An 18,604-nucleotide genomic window follows, 5' to 3' on the forward strand; every position below is an offset into this window, starting at 1 on the left:
ACACAAGAGATTCAATAATTTTTGACAAAATGCACAAATGTGATATTGGCCTGTAGTTGGTTAAAACTGGCCTCCTTTTAAAAGAGGAACAACAAAAGCTGACTTCCATTCTGATGGAATTTCTTTACTTTCAATCGAAAGAGTAAAAAGTATTGTAAGAGGCTGTGCAACAAAATTAGCAGCCTTTTTCAAATAATAATGCTCTATCAAATCTGGTCCAGGAGGTTTTCTGTGGTTTTAACATTTGAGGCCTTTTGCACTCGCTGCACAGTAAAAGGTACAAAATGAAAACATTTGGGGGTTTTTACAGGGAGTCGTTGAGGCAGCTCCTATAGAGTCAAACAAAGAACCAGATGCCACAAAATGCTTGTAAAGTTATCTTTCTTTGACTGAGCTAAATAACTATTATCAATGTCCATGACTGATTCGGACATGTCTGCTACTGGCTCCTCCTTTGTCTGTAACTCATCTTTGCTACCCTCTACAAAATAATGAAATCAAAAAACAGAAAACAAGTCAAGCTTATAATAATACAATGTTGTAATATAATACAAATTATTTAAAATCAACATCTTCCAGCACAATGAAATCATTAACCTTTCCTGGCTATCTGGCTATTCAGAAATGGGAAGAGTACTATAAACTACACAGGAGGTACATGAGATAAATACAACACCAGGTAATGAAAACTTTGAGTAATTCATAATAATTAAACAAAATGACATGAAAGAACAAAATAATATTTCCTAGAAAGCATTACTATTTAAGTATTTCCCATGTCATTTTTTTCTTAACAAGGGTTTTGCCCTGATTCGGTCCAGGGTACAAGACTGGAAAAAAAATATTCCAAAAGGGGTAAAGTACTGAAAAAGAACCGCTGCTATTGAGCATGAGCAATCACGATTCAAGATATGAAAACTTAACATGTTTTTGTTGAGATGTTGCAGTTCAGTTGCATTAATTAATAACTAATTCTAACTAATGATAACTAATTCTAACTAAGGATAACTAAGGATAGCAGCTTAGGTAGCACTAGCATACCTAAACAAAAATGCTGTATAAGTCAGAATGATTGTTGGCTATTGTAAACACTTACATTTCCAAACCCTGATTATAAGACAACCCCCAATTTCCAACTAATCTTCAGAAAAAGACTATCAATGTTTCCCCTAACATTATACCCCTACCAGATCAAATTGAACTATTTTTATCTGATTTCTATGTAATAGGAAGTCACAGCAGAAGTCCTTTAAGTCTCATTTGCTTACAGTAATAATAAACGGTTTATACTGAGTTCTGTTATTAAAACTAAACAGTGTGGTGTTATTTAGCTGATATGCACATAGACTGTGTAGGATATACAACATGACATGTCAGAGCTGATCTCTCTGTCGCGCTCTCGGAGTTTCCCCCGAGATGCGCGCACACACTGACACCTGCGCGCGTGTAACATAAACTACTGTCTTGTGTAGCGACCCCCGACGGCGATCTGCTTGTGTCAAACAAAAGATACACATATTTGGGACAATACTGTATATCTTACCCTTTACTTTTCTTCTAAAAAAAGCTATGGGGTTGTAGCTGCTTTATTTTAGACTTTCTGTCCATTTTGCTAGCTCTGGTTTGCCGCGGTCCGACTGCTTCTACTCTCTTCTCTGCACATGCGCACACAGAGCCCCCTGGTTATCGGCTGTGGGTTTGCAGAGCTATAGAATACTATACTGTAATCTGACACCCAGTAACGTAATTTGACGTTAGTGACAGGGCTAATCAGACCCTCCAACCCACAGTCCAGCCCTGCTCTCCCCAGCGTTGCTCTGGATGTGAGCGTGAGTGAGTGTGCGTGTGTATAATCTGCGGCTGTTGAGAAATAACGGAGCGGAGCATCTATATAAGGTGATATATTGGTCTTTGCTGCCGGGGCTAGACTCAAAAGACCCGGGGCTAAAGCCCCGGAAAAATCGGCTGACGACGCCACTGTTGCCTGCCTATCTCACGTCTGTCAGACCATCTGCATCTACGCCAGTTGTTCCCAAACTTCTTTTTTTTTTTGCAGGGCCCCCTTTTCATTGACAACGCACCCTGATTCTTACAAAGAATGTATAAAGAAATGTGCCACGAAATATTAGGTGCTGCATCATTAACTATGGTTAAAGCCATGTCAGCAGCAAAAGGAATTATTAGTTCCTCTAATATAGTGTGAGACGTTTTAAACCAGGAAACCAGCAAACTACTTTGGGTCAGAAGAGCTTTCGATCAGACCGATGCTACTTCAGTAAAACAAAGTAATTTATTTCTGAAGAAATAAAAAAGCTTTTAGCCCGCAAAGAGGGACATATTCAACTCAGCGTCGGGTTCAGTAGCCTAATTCTGTACATCTAGAAATTATGTAGTTCATTGTACACAGAAGCTGTTTACTGCTAAAAAATGACTTAACATTCGTTTGATTCCACAACACAGCAGTTTGGAAATTACGTGAATTTATTTTATAAAGCTGATTGTGAGCATCAGATTCTGCAGGATGATTTGTGTTTCACCATAAATGTGCAGTAACCCAATGGCAAAAGAACCATAAATGAATAATGTCTGCGCAACAGGTGGAATAATCAATGTAGCGACTATCTGGTCCCATCATTTTAGTCGCTCTGGGTGCGGGGGATCCTGGTCATAACGCGCTTCATTAAACCAATGTCCAGACTGAAAGTATAAGTTTGGGGTGTGTTCCTATTTATTGAAGGAATAAAAAACATGGATAAATGACGATCTGAAGTCCAGGATGGCGGTCTATGGCCACATAATGGGTGGATGGCTTCGAGGTTACGACAGGTATGGAGATATAATAAAAGGCGGTGGAAGAAGCGTTCAGAAGCTGTAAAACGTTAAGAAGCGGAAAAGCATTTAGTAGCGGTAAAAACCGTGTGACCTCCCGTCAACCAAGCACCCCGTGCACTGTCACCTCCACGTCTATATGCACTTTACCTCGATGCTGCCACCAATGGTCGAGGAAAATATAGGTCATCTGTGCCATCCCAAACATAAACAAACACCACCACCACAATAAACCTGAACCAAACGATAAAGAGAAATAGTGGCTCCTACAATCAATCTCTGGTTATATTTTTAATTGTGGATTATTTATATCATGGCAATACACTGCAAAGCCTTGTTGTTGGTGTATTATAAAGATTCTATTACATTATGATAATTTATGATAAATCTGAAAAAAAAAAATTACAGTGGAATCAGAGAAATCACAACATCAGAGCTTCATCTAGTGGCAGTCTACTGATATCGCACTTGTTCACATCTCTTTTTCACACACATTTCCAACCAAGGGTCCTCAAGGCCTTGGTCATTCAGAGCCATTGTGATTAATGTCCACACATTGTCCCCATTTTTGACTCTATGGAAGGACAGGACTCAGCCAGAATATATTATTTATGGTGAGAATCTCACTTTTGAAGGTATAAAACCAAACATGGTTTCAGCCCCAGGTGGGGCAGGCATGGCTTTATAATATTTGCATGAAGGGGGTCCCCAAGGAAAATAGGTTTGGAACCACTGTCATAAAACATTAGAGCAGAACTTCTTGTTTGCTTTGCATCAGTGTAACCTGGATAACTAACTCTGGGTTATAATGACATAAAATCGGTTAAATTGATCATATACCTGACAGGATTTACTAAAACCACATATTTTGATTTTAAGTTAAAACCCCCTCCTTCCTGGTTTTTTCTTGGAACGGCCCTACAAATTTCTTTTTCTTTTCCTCTCCCCTTTTGTACAATTCTCCTGTAGGTGGGTGTTGGTACCATGAATCTGGAATATTAAACAATAATTTCAGGACCTTTACCCAGCTGGTTCTAGTTCATGCTGGAAGAATTTGTTCTGTTTCTTCCTCTGTGGTTCCTGTTTTGGGCTTCACCAGGAAAGTTTCATTGTCAGGTTTCACACTGAAGTATTACTTGTCCATTTTAACCTGTTTTTATTTGCCGACACTGGCAATGACGCCATTTTTTTATGTCCCTGTTTACCACTGAGACTTCCATCTGTGGAGAGAAGAAAGAACAGAGGAGGTAAAGGAGTGTTTCTGCTGCCAGCTGTCAGTCAGTGAAGCAGCATCAGTATAAAGCAGCATGGTCTAACCCTGTACTGACCTCAGGATCTCCAGTTTGAAGTGTGGACTCTCTTTGAGCTCAGACAGCTGATTCACATCCGAGTCCTTCAGTTGGTTGTAAGTCAGGTCCAGTTCTCTCAGACAGGACCGGCTGGACCTCAGAGCCGAGGCCAGAGCACCACAGCTGATTTCTGTCAACCGGCAGCACTCCACTCTTAGAGGATAAAATATATAGATAAAATTATTTTTTTATTCAAATAACGTGTTCAGGTTTTGTATGTGAAGCTCAACCTTATATCCTAATCAATGAATTTCTCTCTAACATGAGCAGAGTAGAATTATTTTTACTGTAACTTACTGCCCATGCAATGAATTATGAGTAAAATTTATGACATAAAGCTTATTTACTGTAAGTTAAGCATAATTTGAATCTGCAGCACAGCCAGTGTGCAGTTCTGGGATTATTTATTAATCCAACATAAAAGATGCAGGTTCGTATAGGCCCAGAAACAGAACATTTTGTCCAAATTTCATATCAACAATAAATCTGTGCAGCACCGGTGGTTTAATAAAAGGGTATTTCAGGTAAGCTATTTGTGTACCTATCAAAGAAGAAACAGAATAAACAAAAACTTTAAGCTGCAGTCTAATATGTTTACTAATGCAAACAACATCATATCCTCAGTGTTTGTGCATTAATGCTCTGATTCTGTTCTGTGTAGGAGCTGGGAGATCTAACAAATGGCAACTGCATCTGTTACAACTTGAATCTACAAATATGCTTTCATCTGTGTGCGAGTGTAAGTGTATGTGAATAATCAATGACAAATATTAGACATTAACGGTGAAAGCAAAGTTAAATGAAAAGAACCAAAGATTTAAATACATTACAATTATTATGTATTTCTAAATTTAACAGTTTCTGGATGAAGTATTTGTTTTTCCGCTCCTTGTGAAGCTTTCCCACATTTCTGAACGGACTTTTCCTGACCATTCTCTCCAGGTTGCGTCATCCCTGCTGGTTGTGCACCTTTTTCTTTCACACTTTTCCTTCCATTCAACTTTTTATCAATGTGCCTTGATGAAGCACTTTGAGATCATCCAGCTTCTTCTGCAGTCACCTTTTGAGGTTTTCCCTCCCTGTGGAGGATGTCACTGATGGTTTTCTTCACAACTGTCAGGTCAGCAATCTTCCCCATGATGGTGAATTCTACTGAAATAGACTGAGACCATTTAAATGCTCAGGAGTCCTTTACATGTGTTCTGGATTAATTACCTGATTAGAGTGTGGCACTTTGAAGCTACAGCATTGAACTTTTTCTCACTTGTGATTTTTGGGTTTTCATAAGCTGTAAGCTATAATCATTCCAAATTATAACAAATAAACATCTCACTTTGCATATAATGAGTCTACATAATGTATTAGTTTACCATTTTTAAGTTGAATTACTGTAATAAATTCAGTTTTGCGTGATATTCTAATGTAGTGAGTTTCACCTGTATGTACATAAAATAGTTAGAACACATATGAATTATTACAGTTAGAGATGAAGTGAACTGACCTCAGAGTCTCAAGTCTGCAATGTCAAATTTCCAGAGATCCACACAGCTGTTTCACTCCTGAATCGTACAGGTCATTGGTATTCAGGTTTAGATGTCTCAGATGGGAGGGGTTGTACTTCAGAGCAGAGACCAGAGATGAACAGCTGATGCCTGACAAGTCGCAATTTGCCAAGCTGACGAAAGAATAAAACTATTAAATTATTTTTCTAATCCAGTTAGATTTGTTCAGTTTATTCTTAAGTGGGAAGAGGAAGCTGGTGCACAAATTCCAAATGCCGCATTGGATAAAATCTGAGAAATATACACAATTGTCCTCCAATAAGCAGACTCCGAAGTGTGCAGACCCCGAACTGGGACACAGCTATTGGCTTTTTGCTGTCTTAGAACCAGTAAAGTTCCATGCTTATATAACAACAACAACAGACAGTGAACTGACCTGAGAGTCTCCAGTGTACAGTTTGGATTCTGCAGTCCATCACACAGAATCATCACTCCTGAATTTTTCAGGCTGTTATAGCTCAGGTCCAGTTCTTTCAGACAGGATAGGTTGAACTTCAGAGCTGAGGCCACAACTTCACAGTGAGTTTCCAAGAGATCACAGCAAAAGAGGCTATTAACACACATATGACAACATATGTTATGATAAAAGCTGACACTTTCTGATGATTTCATTTGTATATTTGAATGAGAAACATACTCGTCCTGTTTCACATTTGTCTACATGGAACATTTATTCATTTTCTATGAAGCCCCTTTTTAAGCTCTGTGCTTCCAGTTTCCTTCATAAGTCACATTATTAGTTATTTAATCCACTTTTGTGCAACTTTAATGTTATATGACCTTATCAATTAATAGTGATATTTATTTATAAAAATATTTATAACAATCTTCTCTCTTCTCTCTCTCTCATTACACATAGATACATACAGATAGATAGAGGTAATAGTAGTAAGAGTAGCCACTGAACTGACCTCAAAGTCTCCAGTCCACAGTTTGGACTCTCCAGAAACATCATTCATCTCCAGTTCTCTCAGATAGGACCGTTCTTTCATGTTAGACTTTAGAACAGTGTCAGTGTTCCCATAGCCTTTGAGTCTGTGAAAACACACAAATTATAGCATATATCATTTATGATGCAATTTCATGTTTATTTCTTACTATTTCAGTTTGACATCTTGCTGTTATCATCAGTAAAATCTGATCCCACATACAAAATTACAATGAGACTATCTGGAAAAGACAGACATGTTCACGGTCTACTGCTGTTCTTGTAGGTTAATCTGACCAAATTCAGTTAAATGAGGAGCTACAGTTAGGAAAATTGGTTTATTTATAGTCTACGTGCTGCTTCACTTTCAATGTTGTCAAATGCTGCAGGAATTAAACTCATCTCTGGGCAAAATCAAACCTCAGCATATGGAAATCAGAGTATTCAAATTTGGACGGCACATATCTGTCAGAACTTTTTTTGGCCACCATCACTGGCAAGTGCCTGGTAGTTGAGGCTTGAATCCTAATTACGACTAGAGTAATGCAACAAACTATAAAAATATTGCACCTCAAAAGAGCTAATTTGGCCTATTCATTGGAAGCACCTGTGAACTTGGTAATTGCCTTCTTCAATATTCTCATGTATTCAAATATGTTTTAAACCCATGTGTTTTTGATTCTAGACATGCTCAAAAAATTCTTAACCATCTTATGTTACTACTTTGTTTGGCTTATTTGTTTGCATATATTAGAAGATAACAGACAGTAAGGAAGCCATGTCAACGCTTTATTTCTGATGTATCAGATGCCCAGAGCCAGCAGATGGAGCTCTTTGACCTGGTCAAATGTTTCAGAACAGTCAGCGATTTTCATGCATTTGAATCAAAGTTAGCTTGATGATTCATGAGGCCTCGGTTTCACCATCCCTACCATCAGGATGTTTTTTTCCTCTCCTCCCTCCATTTTTTAAGTAAACTATTGAAACAAATGACCAAAAAGAGCACCGTGTATGTTGAGGCAATTCGTTTTCATTTTTAACCAAAATAAAAAAAAAAAAAAAAAAAAAAAAAAAAAAAAAAAAAAAAAACGTACAAAGCTCAACTAGGAAGTTAACTGTGAAGCTGTGTGTAAAAAGGCTCAGCAGTGTTCTTGTTTGAAGTTACTGAATGATCCTTCCTAAATATTCTAATTTGGAGCATTTTTAATAATTTTATCTAAATTATTTCGGGTTTTGAATGTATTTTAGTTGATGGGCTGTTTCATGTTTTATCTACATTGTATGTTGTGTCATGGAGTCATTACAAATAACAGAACCTGAATCTGGTCCTTGTGTTAAGCTGCTCTCTGGGAGGGAAGAAAAAAAAAAAAAAAAAAAAAAAAAAAAAAAAAGGATTTGATTTTCTGTTTAACATAAGGAGCCAAACAGACTCGCTGCTGCTGTTACAAGAAATAGTCAAAAAGATGTGGAGACCAGACTTTAGTTTTGCTGTTTGCAGATGAACTACACTATTCACAGTTTTGATAATGAGGCAGCGTTTGAACATAAAATCCTACAGTCCTAATCACAGGATAACAGCAGAAACACACAAAGATCCATGAAAACCTTTTTCTTGAGACGAGGAAGTTGTGATCTGGAGAGAAAAAGCTTCACATGTGAACCATCAACCAGAAAGACACTCACTGTAACAGTTGTCTCAGGAAGACCCAGAAATTCAGCCCACACACGAACAGTTTATTAATGCTGGGATGGGTGGAAGCCGGAAGGCAGCCGCTTGGTCCAGGCAGAGGAATTAGGTGGAGATCGGTGGTCAGTTCAGAAAAAGGGTCAAAATCCAGGTTGGCAGAAAGAAGGAGAGTCCGACAGGGGATCAGGCAACAGAAGTCCAATGGAGGAAGCAATGGTCGGCAACAGGGATCTAGAACAAGACAATGATTAGAACAGGATCTCACACAAGAATTGTAGGTGGCCATCGGGCAGGGAAGCAGCGACTGGGAAGGGATTAAATAGGGAGATGAACAGGTGAGGAGAGTGAGTACCAATGAGGCCCAGGTGGAGCAGATGAGTCTGATTATGGGAGCTGCAGGAAATGCAGACCAGCCCTCATGACACTCAGCTTCCACAGAACTCTGAATTTATTTTAATGTTGTTGTAAAACATTTTATCTTTAGCTTGTCACAATGAATCATTGTTACCTCATAGTCTGTTTTATTGATGGCTGCAAAGACAGGTGGATTGAGAAATATGTTTTAATCTCTTCAGATGAATGTTGAATAATTACACAGAGTTTCAGTTAATTAGTTTATGGTGTGAGCATGTATGTGTGTATAGTAGCAGAAACCAGAAATCTTCCAGATAATCTTCACCTGCAAAGAAAAGGTAGATTTAATTGGTTGGCTAAACATTTACTAACCATTTACTTGGTTTTAAAATATTGAGTAAATATACCAAAGAGTCATTCAATATTTGTACTGACCTCTTGCTGTTTTCTGTCTCCCAGGAGTGGTGCGTTGACAAAAGATGTCCCCAGGTGTTCATGTGCCTTTTATTGGCTCAAGGTGGAAAATAGGTTAAGGGGGAGTTTGTGAGGAATAATTTTCTATATGTAGCCAGGTGGTAAATCATTAATGTAATCTGTGACTTAGGCATAGAATGTGTCCCGTAGAGGCCTTTATAAATGGCTACAGTGTTGTTAGGGTCCGAGCCATACGAAGTATGGAAGGACCCTATTGTTGTTCAAATGTTTAGTCTCCTCCTCCTCTTCCTCCTTCTAAGAACTTTGAGCCCAAATATGACCCTTTAAACACCCATGAAAAGTTGTGAAATTTGGCACACACATCAAGCCCGGCGAAAATTTTGATATTTTGAGGTCCGCATAGACGTCAATGCAAAATTGGCTCAACAGCGCCACCTAGAAAAAAATAAAATCCCCAAATGAATGGGGCCCGGGAAGTCTACTTCGACGTAGGAAGACGAAACTTGGCACACGCGTGTAACACCCCGAGTCGAGCAAAAAAGTCAATTGAACACCTGTTGCCATGGCAACGGGGCGCCCGCCATCTTGGCGTGTACGGCCATTTTTTTCCATTTTTTCCACTTTACACACATCGTATTTGAACGAACTAGTCTGAGGGGATCCATGCAATTGACTCCAAACTTGGTGGGAAGCTTCCTGACAAGTTGGGGACCAAATGCTGTTCAAATCTTTCTAATAGAAGAAAGCGTGTAACCGTGGCAACCGATGGAAAAAAGCCTTCTCGCCATGAAACACGGTTTGCTCATATCTCCATAGGAATACATGGGAACTGCACCAAACTTGACAGGATTCATACTTGTTGGGTCCTTAATGCATTACCCAACAAGTATGAATCCTGCATGTTAGCATGTTAGGTAGCATGTTAGCATGCTAGTGAAAAATGCTAACTAGGTAAATAAACATTTCTGTTTCTCAGCTAGCCATTTTCCCATATGGCCTAACATGTTAGCACGTTAGCTAGCATGCTAGCATATTAGCATGCTAGCGAAAAATTCTAACTACGTAAATAAATATTTTAGGTTCTCAGCTAGCCTCTTTCCTATATGGCCTAGCATGTTAGCACGTTCGCTAGCATGCTAGCATATTAGCATGTTAGCAAAAAATGCTAACTAGTGTTGCAAATATTTTATAAGCATTTTGATTCATTTACTCATTTATTATTCATTTACTCATTTAAGCATTCTTATTCATTTATTCATTTACATTTCATCGTTAGATTTTAGTAACATGCATTAGGCTCTGCTTTTAATTAATAGAGCTACATTATTATATTGTGGTTGTTATTCCTTCACAGCTCACAGATAATGCATTCACAAACAGGACACAAACTCATATAGGGTTACTGAGTTCAATACTGAGAAAAGAGCTAAGAACTAGCGGCCTTGACAATGTTCTGGATGGCCAGTAGGGAGTAAATCGTAAATATTGTTACATCTCTTTGCTTATCTATTCACTCCTAGCAGAACGGAATTTCCCAGTAACTCAGAAATCATTAAAAAGTACAGCCTTTGTGTAAAACTGTGGGAACAGGTAGAAGGAGGTCAGCACAGAAAGGCAGACAGATAACAGGGCAGAGCGAAGCATCTTCTTTCCTTTCAGCTCTGACGTACCCCAAAAGGAGGACCTGGAGGAATCAAATTCCTGGAAGAAGGAAGGACCACCTTGCAAAATACACATTCACATGAATGCGCACCACATGCACGCACATAGCCACAATGCTTTGTATCACTATAAATGAGGAGGATAATTTAGTTAGGCGGGTCTTTTGGCTGAACCGAAGGGTCCCGACACTTTGTGTATTAGTTGATCAGAAGCTAAGCTAACAGGCCTCCTTCTCGAGAAGATATGTATTGTTTTCTTATTACTGGCTTAACAAAGAATTGTCAATTCTACTCAAACTCTGGTGTTTTTGCCTTCTTTTAAAAATGTGGATTTTTGAACACTCTTCCTTCTGATTTACAGGTGGTGAACAAATCTTTAAAGCCAACAAAGAATATTTTAAAACTTCACTAGGTAGATCAAAAACTCTCTTTCTCAGCTATCCATTTTACCATATTGCCTAGCATGTTAGCTAACATGCTAGGAAAAGGTGTATGAAAAGGGTGGCGGGGTCAAGGAGCTCGTACCCGATGGATGTCGTTCGCGACTTTAATTTACTTTATTGTGCAATGTTTGTGGTTTGTGATTTGTTTTTTGCTTTAGTTTGTATTATTTTGTGGTTCTTTGCATGTGTAGAGATATGTTAAATATGTTTTAAATAGTGTAAATAGATGTCCTGTGATGCAGCTATTAGATGGCACAGGAGCTTATATCTTTCTGCCAACACTTGGCCAGGGGCATTTTTGGGCCTTCTTCCTGTTTGACATCTGCCTTGGCTAGAGACACGGGGAGTGCTAATTAAGAGTCCATCTTTTAGTGAAGAGAGACCAATCTCTGAGAGAAGGTAAATATATACAACCCTTGTTGAAATGTAAACTTGGAGTTACATTGGAGTTACAGTTACTACTGCATTTCAGTGATTTGTTATGAAATGGATTACACAGAGAGCCTACATGTGGTGCAGGGCGGAGACTGCCATGTTCCTTTATGTAAAGGAAGAGCAAGAACCTCGGTGCCTGGAACTTCCAGTGTCTGATTGATGTGTTGAAAAGAACTGCTGTGATGTGTGAGTGTATAAAAAAAAAATACATTCAACATCTCTGCCAGTTGATGGGCTTTAGGTTAATTGTGACTAATGGTTTTCTTTTATGCTTCTCTGTGAATGACCAGAGCCCACTGCTGTATTTATTGTATTGATTTTTGGCAACACAGTGGCATATTTCTTAGTTTTCATTAGAAAAATACGGCAGTGGTAAAGATTTCAGGGGGATCTTCCATTGGTGGTTAAGTCTGTGGGGCCAACATGTGGCAGCAGTGTTGGTTGGAGGAAAGACAGATCTAGGTGCTCCGGAGTTCACTGCTGCAGAAGACTCCCTCAAACCTGCACCAGCACGGGAGAACCTCACCAAGCAAGATCCAGCAGTGTTTCACATTAAAGTATGTCAGACAGTACCCTTGTAAGCGCTTGTCGGAATACCTATTGTAAAAACTGAATGTACTAAAAGTTTTATTTCATCATGTCTAGTGATTCAGGTGATGAGAGTATTCCAGATAATATTGTAGTGTGGGTGGCTCTGACGCTTGATGAGTAATGTGATCCACCTGTGGGGGGAGTGATTGAATACAACGAGGGGGATTGAGAGGAGATAAATGAGAGGTGAGGGAAGAAGGAAGGAGGCTGGAAACGGGTGCAGAAAGCTGGAGAGACGCTGGTTGATTGTTAACTGGAGCTGGAGAAGCGCACCGTTGCGGGTGGGTGCTGTTCGCAGCTTATAGTGATGCCGGCAGCGAAGATAGTTGAGCAGGGGAGCTTAGTCGAGCTGGCTAGGAGGGGAGGCTGGGTGCCTCCTTTAGACAGCAATAGGGACCGGGGATTAGAGTGTGCCTTGCCTGCAGGCTTAAGCTCCCTGTGACATCCTGATAATAGCTGCACGAGACGCCGTCCAGCCTGCAGCTGACGTGTCCGACCTGACGCAGAGTTGATGACGCCTTCCTGCCCTGTGGGAAATTCCTGTATCTAGACCCCACGGCAGGGTCTTGTCATCAGACCGGGGGAGGATAAGTCTGATTCTTTTAACCATACCTTATTTTTATGTGTGTTAGTCCATTGGATATCCAAGCGATGTATTTTTATTATTTTGACTCTTTTAGGATTTATTAATTCACATCGTCTGAGTCGGCGAGTAGTCAAAAGAGGCAGCTAAACTGGATGAGCAGCGCTTTTCTTCCCCCTAGTGACCAAAGGGTTATTTTATTTGCTTGCTTATGGTTGTAGTGGCTCTTCTTGGGGTGGTGTGGGAGTGAATCCCCTGATTTGCAGTGTACTGCTGGCAGAAAGCCTTGTGGGCCGTGCCTTTTTTGAGGGTGTGTGACCTGCTTTCTTTTTGTGTGCAGAGTTGGTGTACAGGACAGCGGAGGAGCTGCCTAGCCTGTTGAAGTGCCTCTGCTGACCCGCCAGCCCGGATGTCTTATGATAGATCTTGGTTTTGTTATGTTTAAATAAACTTTTGTAGTCAGTTATTCCAAGTGGGTTGTGGTGAGTGCTCCCTTTGCCTCTGAAACCGGACCAGACCGGATAAACAAAGGTGGTGGCAGTGGAAATATTAAATACTAGAGAGAAATTATTACAATATGTCAAACCAATGCACCCCTGAAGCACCAGGGACAAGAAGGGATTCAACTGATGAAATACAAGGTCAGATACAAGAGCTCACTAGACTGAGAGATGAGCTTACCAGGTTAAATGGTAATACAAGGGCCCAGAGAGAAAATGGTAATCATGCCCTTACATGTTCATACATTTATATTCCTCGAGAACATCAGGTTCAACCTTTTACGGTGGAGTGTGTTCATGATGGAAGGTCTGTGGAGGAGTTCACTGAAGAGGTTGAAAGAAACCTAAGATCTAGGAAACAGACTCCTGAGGAACAATGTGACTTCATACTCTCCTTGTTGCGTGGCCCTACTCTAGAGGAAGTAAGATTATGTATGAGGGGACAGTCAGTGGGACCTCTTGATATATTTTCATTCCTGAGAAATGCCTTTGGAGAAAGGCGGAGCAGCACACAGCTTTTACAATCTTTTTACAATCGTAAACAGGCAGATGGAGAAGATCTTCGTGATTATTCCCATGCACCCACCTGTTCTCTGCTGGAATAGTTTTTTTGTAGAGTCCAGATCAGCATGTGTTGCTTTTAAGCTGCAATTTTGAAATGTGATCATGTTTTAATACTGTTTTTATCTGATGTTCTTTTTCCTTTATTTGTTTTTAAAGTTAAATTATGCTTCTTGTATTCTGTAAAGCACTTTGAATCACCGTTGTTGGATTGCGCTTCAAATAAATTTGTCTACACAAATTATTATTAATAATAATATTGGGTAAACATGAATGTTTATATGAAAAAAGAAACAATGGTATATTAATATAAAGATGGTGTATATGTGCACTATAACGCAAAATTAGCACATATAATGAGTGAGTGTGTGTGTGCATGGTTGTTTGGCCCTGCGACAGACTGGTGACCTGTCCAGGGTGTACCTTGCCTCTCACCTGTTAAAATGCTGGGATAGGCACCAGCTCACCCGCGACCCGAAATGGAATAAGCGGTCAAGATAATGGATGGATGGATGGAATGATTTAAATAGTGGTGTAAGTATTAGCCTCCAGTTCCTCCTTTCAAACATAAAATAGTCAGTATTGTAGGAAAATTACCAAGAGTCTGGAATGAGTAAAAGTATATAAGGTTTATTTACAGGAGAAGTATTGAATAAAGAATTACTTGCAAGTAAAGAGAGTGGTTGTCCCGACTCGCATGGAGTCGGAAGAGACTCTGATGATTCATCAGAGAGAAACAGTTTTATTCAGTTGGTCCCCAGCTGAAGGTCAAACAGCACAATAATAAATGAGGAATAGAAGACTGAGTGGCGCCATTTTCTTCCAGTTTTCAGACAAAGCCCACATACCACAAACTGATATCCCAAACAACTATGTCTCATCTCTGCCATATCAGAGCTCTGGGAAGAAAGTGGTCAGTCTGACCTCACACACACATACACAATGAAAACTAACTTCAGTATTCTGTAGAATGAGAAAACACAATATGAAAATGTAAAAGTGAATGGATTAACAATATTAAATTAATAAAGAAAACTGAATATACATGTGATTATTATGAGTATATATGAGTGATTACCATATGCAGCAGAATTTCTTGCACATCAGATTTTCAGCAACGTCAGTCCATCGAGTTTGATGTGATTTGTTTAATATGTTCATATTATGGATTTTCTTCCATTTTATGTTAACTTTTATTGAAATGATATGTCAAAGAATTTATTTAGTTATTTATTCATTCATCTATAAGCTGCTGCAACTTCAGACTCTGCATCGTGGTCATCAGGACAAAGCTCTTCTCAGTACAAATAACGGCTATGTTCATCACTTCCATCTGTAGAGAGAACAAAGAAAGAACAGAGCGGATAAAGGAGTGTCTTTACTACATCAGCACTTCAAGAATGTTACCAATTTTATGTTCTTTCTTTGATAAATGAAGTGTTGGGATTGTAAAAAAAAAAACCAAACAAAACAAAACATAAAAACCTATTGCAAAGGGGGGGGGGGGGGGGGGGGGGGGGGGCTGTTGACATGATTTTACAAGATGTCCACTGGAGTGGAAGTCAGAATTTCCTTGTTTTCAAATATTAAACATTCACTGAATCAATAACCAATCCAAACAGATAGAATATTATGAATACAAAAACAAAACAGTTCATGAAAACATGACAATAACATCATAACATTCAAAATGAATCTTGTTTTTCTATCACTATACTTCTCACCGTAGCTGGTATTTCTTAAAGCAATCAGGCTATTTGGAGGTGCAGGAACATGCTGCCTTTTATACATATGTAGCAGATTCGGCCTCGGAAAATAAAGATTGGAACTTTTGTTTAATCCTGACTGAATTAAATATTTGAGGATTTTTCGCCTTACAGATACACAGTCTCTCTCACTCCCAAAGTGGGGGTCTGACTGGCAAAAAGCCCAGAACTCAGATTTATGACTTGGTTTCCAGTTCTACAGGTCAACAAAGGTCGACTCTCTCCATCCTGGACTGGGGAGTACTTTGTTAAGTTATATACAAGATCTGGGAGTTTCTGAACTTTAACCTTCTGCAACAAATCTTATCTTATAACCAGCTGTTACTGTTTTGGCCCACAGAGGACGACAGCCCACATCTGGCTCTGCATCTTAGTCATCCTCATCTTGTTCTTGTTTCATTTCTTCCTGTCTAATCCTTTCTTTCTCTAGACTTTTATCATCTGAAAACTCTATATCCAAGTCTCACTGATCAGTCTCCATGATTTTAAGGATCTTTTCTACCTCTGTCATGGTGGTGTCCACCAGAATAAAATGTGACACAAACAGTAGAACAAAGTCCTGATTTCCAGTGCAGAGGACATTAATTAAAGAGAATTTCTTTCCAAAGAAAATAATCAGAAAAAGCATTCCAATATGCCTAAGATGTTTACACACTAAAAATAACTGGAATCTAACATTTAAAATTATGTTGTTAGTGACATAATTATCTTTTTTTTTTTCATAAAATGTGTAGGCCAAATTGGAGGTCGTTTTAAAAAGACAGACCCGGACAAGTTGGTAATCTCACACCCCCTCACGTGACATAATCTTGAACCTACAGTTGTCCTCTCTAAGAATCAACAGGACTTAATGAAGTAACATCTTAAGTGTCAGAGAAAGGAGTAAACTTGTAATGTCCTCTGCAGTGGACAAATATGAATGGCTGGGTCTCAGGGGGAGCAGCAGGACTTCATTCCTGTTCAGATCAGCTGTTCAGCAACTCCAGCTTCCTTTCAGCTCTCATGTTAAAATGTTGCCATGAACACTGATACGAAGCTCACACACCTGCAGAAACTTTCAGTAGCAAGTCCTTTGCTCTGCAGATTTCACTCAGAATGAAATTAACTGTCGAGTCATGAAAGCTTCATTACTGCACAGTCACTGTGGTGATGGATTTACTGCTGTTACATGTCAGCTGCTGCTCAGTTTAAACAAAGATTCCGAATGTAGATGAACATCTGATCTGTTACTGAAACATCAGCTGCCCCTGATCACACTGTATCTGGGTGGAACCAATGAAAGAAGGATAGATGTGATAACTGGACTCCAGCAGAGGTTCTGGTCTGTATCCTGCTGTTAGTTTACAAAGCACTGAATGGTTTAGGACTAAAATACATTCAGGATCTTCTGGTTCATTATGAACGTATCAGGTCATCAGGGTCAGGTCTACTTTTTATTCCCAGAGTCAGAACTAAATGTGGAGAGGCAGCTTTCAGCTTTTATGCCCCTCACATGAGGAACAAACTCCCAGAAAACTGCAGGTTTACTGGAACTCTCAGTTTTACATCAGGGTTAAAAATGTTTCTATTTGCTGCCTTTTATAAAAGCAACTGTTATTTCCACACTGGAACTTTATTTCTAGTATTTTATCTGTTTTATTTGAGCATTTTCTGTTTTTATTTAATTTCCTTTTATTTCGTTTTAGTTTGTTTTTAATGTACTTTTTAATGCTTCCTGCACCCCGCTGTAATGCTTTTAATGTTTTATATAAAGCACTTTGAATTGCCTTGTACATGAAATGTGTTATACAAATAAATTTGCCTTGCCTGTATAAAGACCACATGGTTCTTTAATGTAAAGCTTCTTAAAATCAGAAACTGCAGTAAGACTGACCTCAGAGCAGAGAGAAGATGAAGCTGATCAGTTGTTTAGTGTTGAAATGAGACAACAAACAGTCTGAAGTCAGGTTTGATGGAATGACGGTTTGATGTTGGATAACATCAACCCAAACACTGATCACAACAAGCTTCTGTCTAATCTGATTGGCTAATTGTTGTGTCTATGTTTCTGTCCACTCAGAAAAAAATGGTCTGCTGTTATCAGGTTGCTGACAGGCTGGTTGTCAACTGGTTTACTGTTAGTTTCTCCATTAAAAACCGACTCCGCATATAGACTGAGCACTATACCAGAACCTAAAATCCCCATCTCACACAGTTGATGTGTGAGTATCTCCACCAGGAAGGTCAAGGTAAAGTTAGAGACTCAAGTTCAGTGGATGGACGGATGAAGAACTTTCAGGTCAGATGAAATTAATAACTTGGTTTGATGTTTGTGAATTTGATTTCATTAATGTACTTGACCTCTTGATTTTCTGTCACCAAGCAGAAATTACTGAACAAACATCAGTCTTTGTGGTACCTTGTACTCTTCTGTAGATTCCTCCTCCTCCCTCACAGAGCTGCTGAACATTGTGAGGGTATTTTGTCTGTGAAAACAACCCTTGGTGCTTATTATGGAAGCGTGGAGTTGTCACCCAAATAAAAAAATAAATTGTCACCTTATTACATTATGTGTTAAAAAAGTGGACTATAAACCATATTTGTCATTGTATGGGGAAACTTTGCATGCTACGGCCAGAAAAATACCTAATTTACCAAATGGGATTAAGCTGTACTTCACTGGAGAGATTTGGTGAAGCTTGGAGGACAATGATATTGTTGATGTTGCACCCTTAAAGCAGACAGGACTACGTCTTTGTGTCTGCAACTTATTTCCCAGTCCTAGTGGTGGATGTGGTGGACAACTACAGATGTAATCACTGGTACATGTTGTTAACTAAAAGCAGCACACACCCTCTATAGCAACTCAAACACATGTACACACCGTCTCACTGCACACAGGCAGGTGACGCACCGTGTTGCTCATAACTGTCCCAAATTC

The 18,604-nt window shown here is 39.3% G+C and overlaps 1 protein-coding gene across 10 annotated transcripts in view; it reads right to left on the minus strand.

Annotated features, from left to right (window-relative positions):
• The window catches only part of LOC121628724 (NACHT, LRR and PYD domains-containing protein 12-like), a 2,607,341-nt gene that overhangs the window by 2,528,679 nt on the left and 60,058 nt on the right, over window positions 1-18,604 (minus strand). For 4 of the 10 annotated variants that reach the window (XR_006008220.1, XR_006008219.1, XM_041967974.1 and 1 more), the window contains one exon: window positions 15,134-15,251. The exons of 3 other annotated variants lie outside the window; for them this stretch is intronic. Coding sequence is in view for 5 of the 7 variants with exons in the window: in XM_041967974.1 (XP_041823908.1) it covers window positions 15,242-15,251 (10 nt within the window). In the remaining 2 variants the exon portion in view is untranslated. Of the gene's footprint in view, window positions 1-3,569; window positions 4,050-4,157; window positions 4,332-15,133; window positions 15,252-18,604 lie in introns of those variants that run through there. 3 more of the 10 variants (XM_041967971.1, XM_041967972.1, XM_041967969.1) reach the window with 1 other exon arrangement.

The sequence above is a fragment of the Melanotaenia boesemani genome, chromosome 18 (assembly GCF_017639745.1).
Source record: "Melanotaenia boesemani isolate fMelBoe1 chromosome 18, fMelBoe1.pri, whole genome shotgun sequence".
NCBI lineage: Eukaryota > Metazoa > Chordata > Actinopteri > Atheriniformes > Melanotaeniidae > Melanotaenia > Melanotaenia boesemani.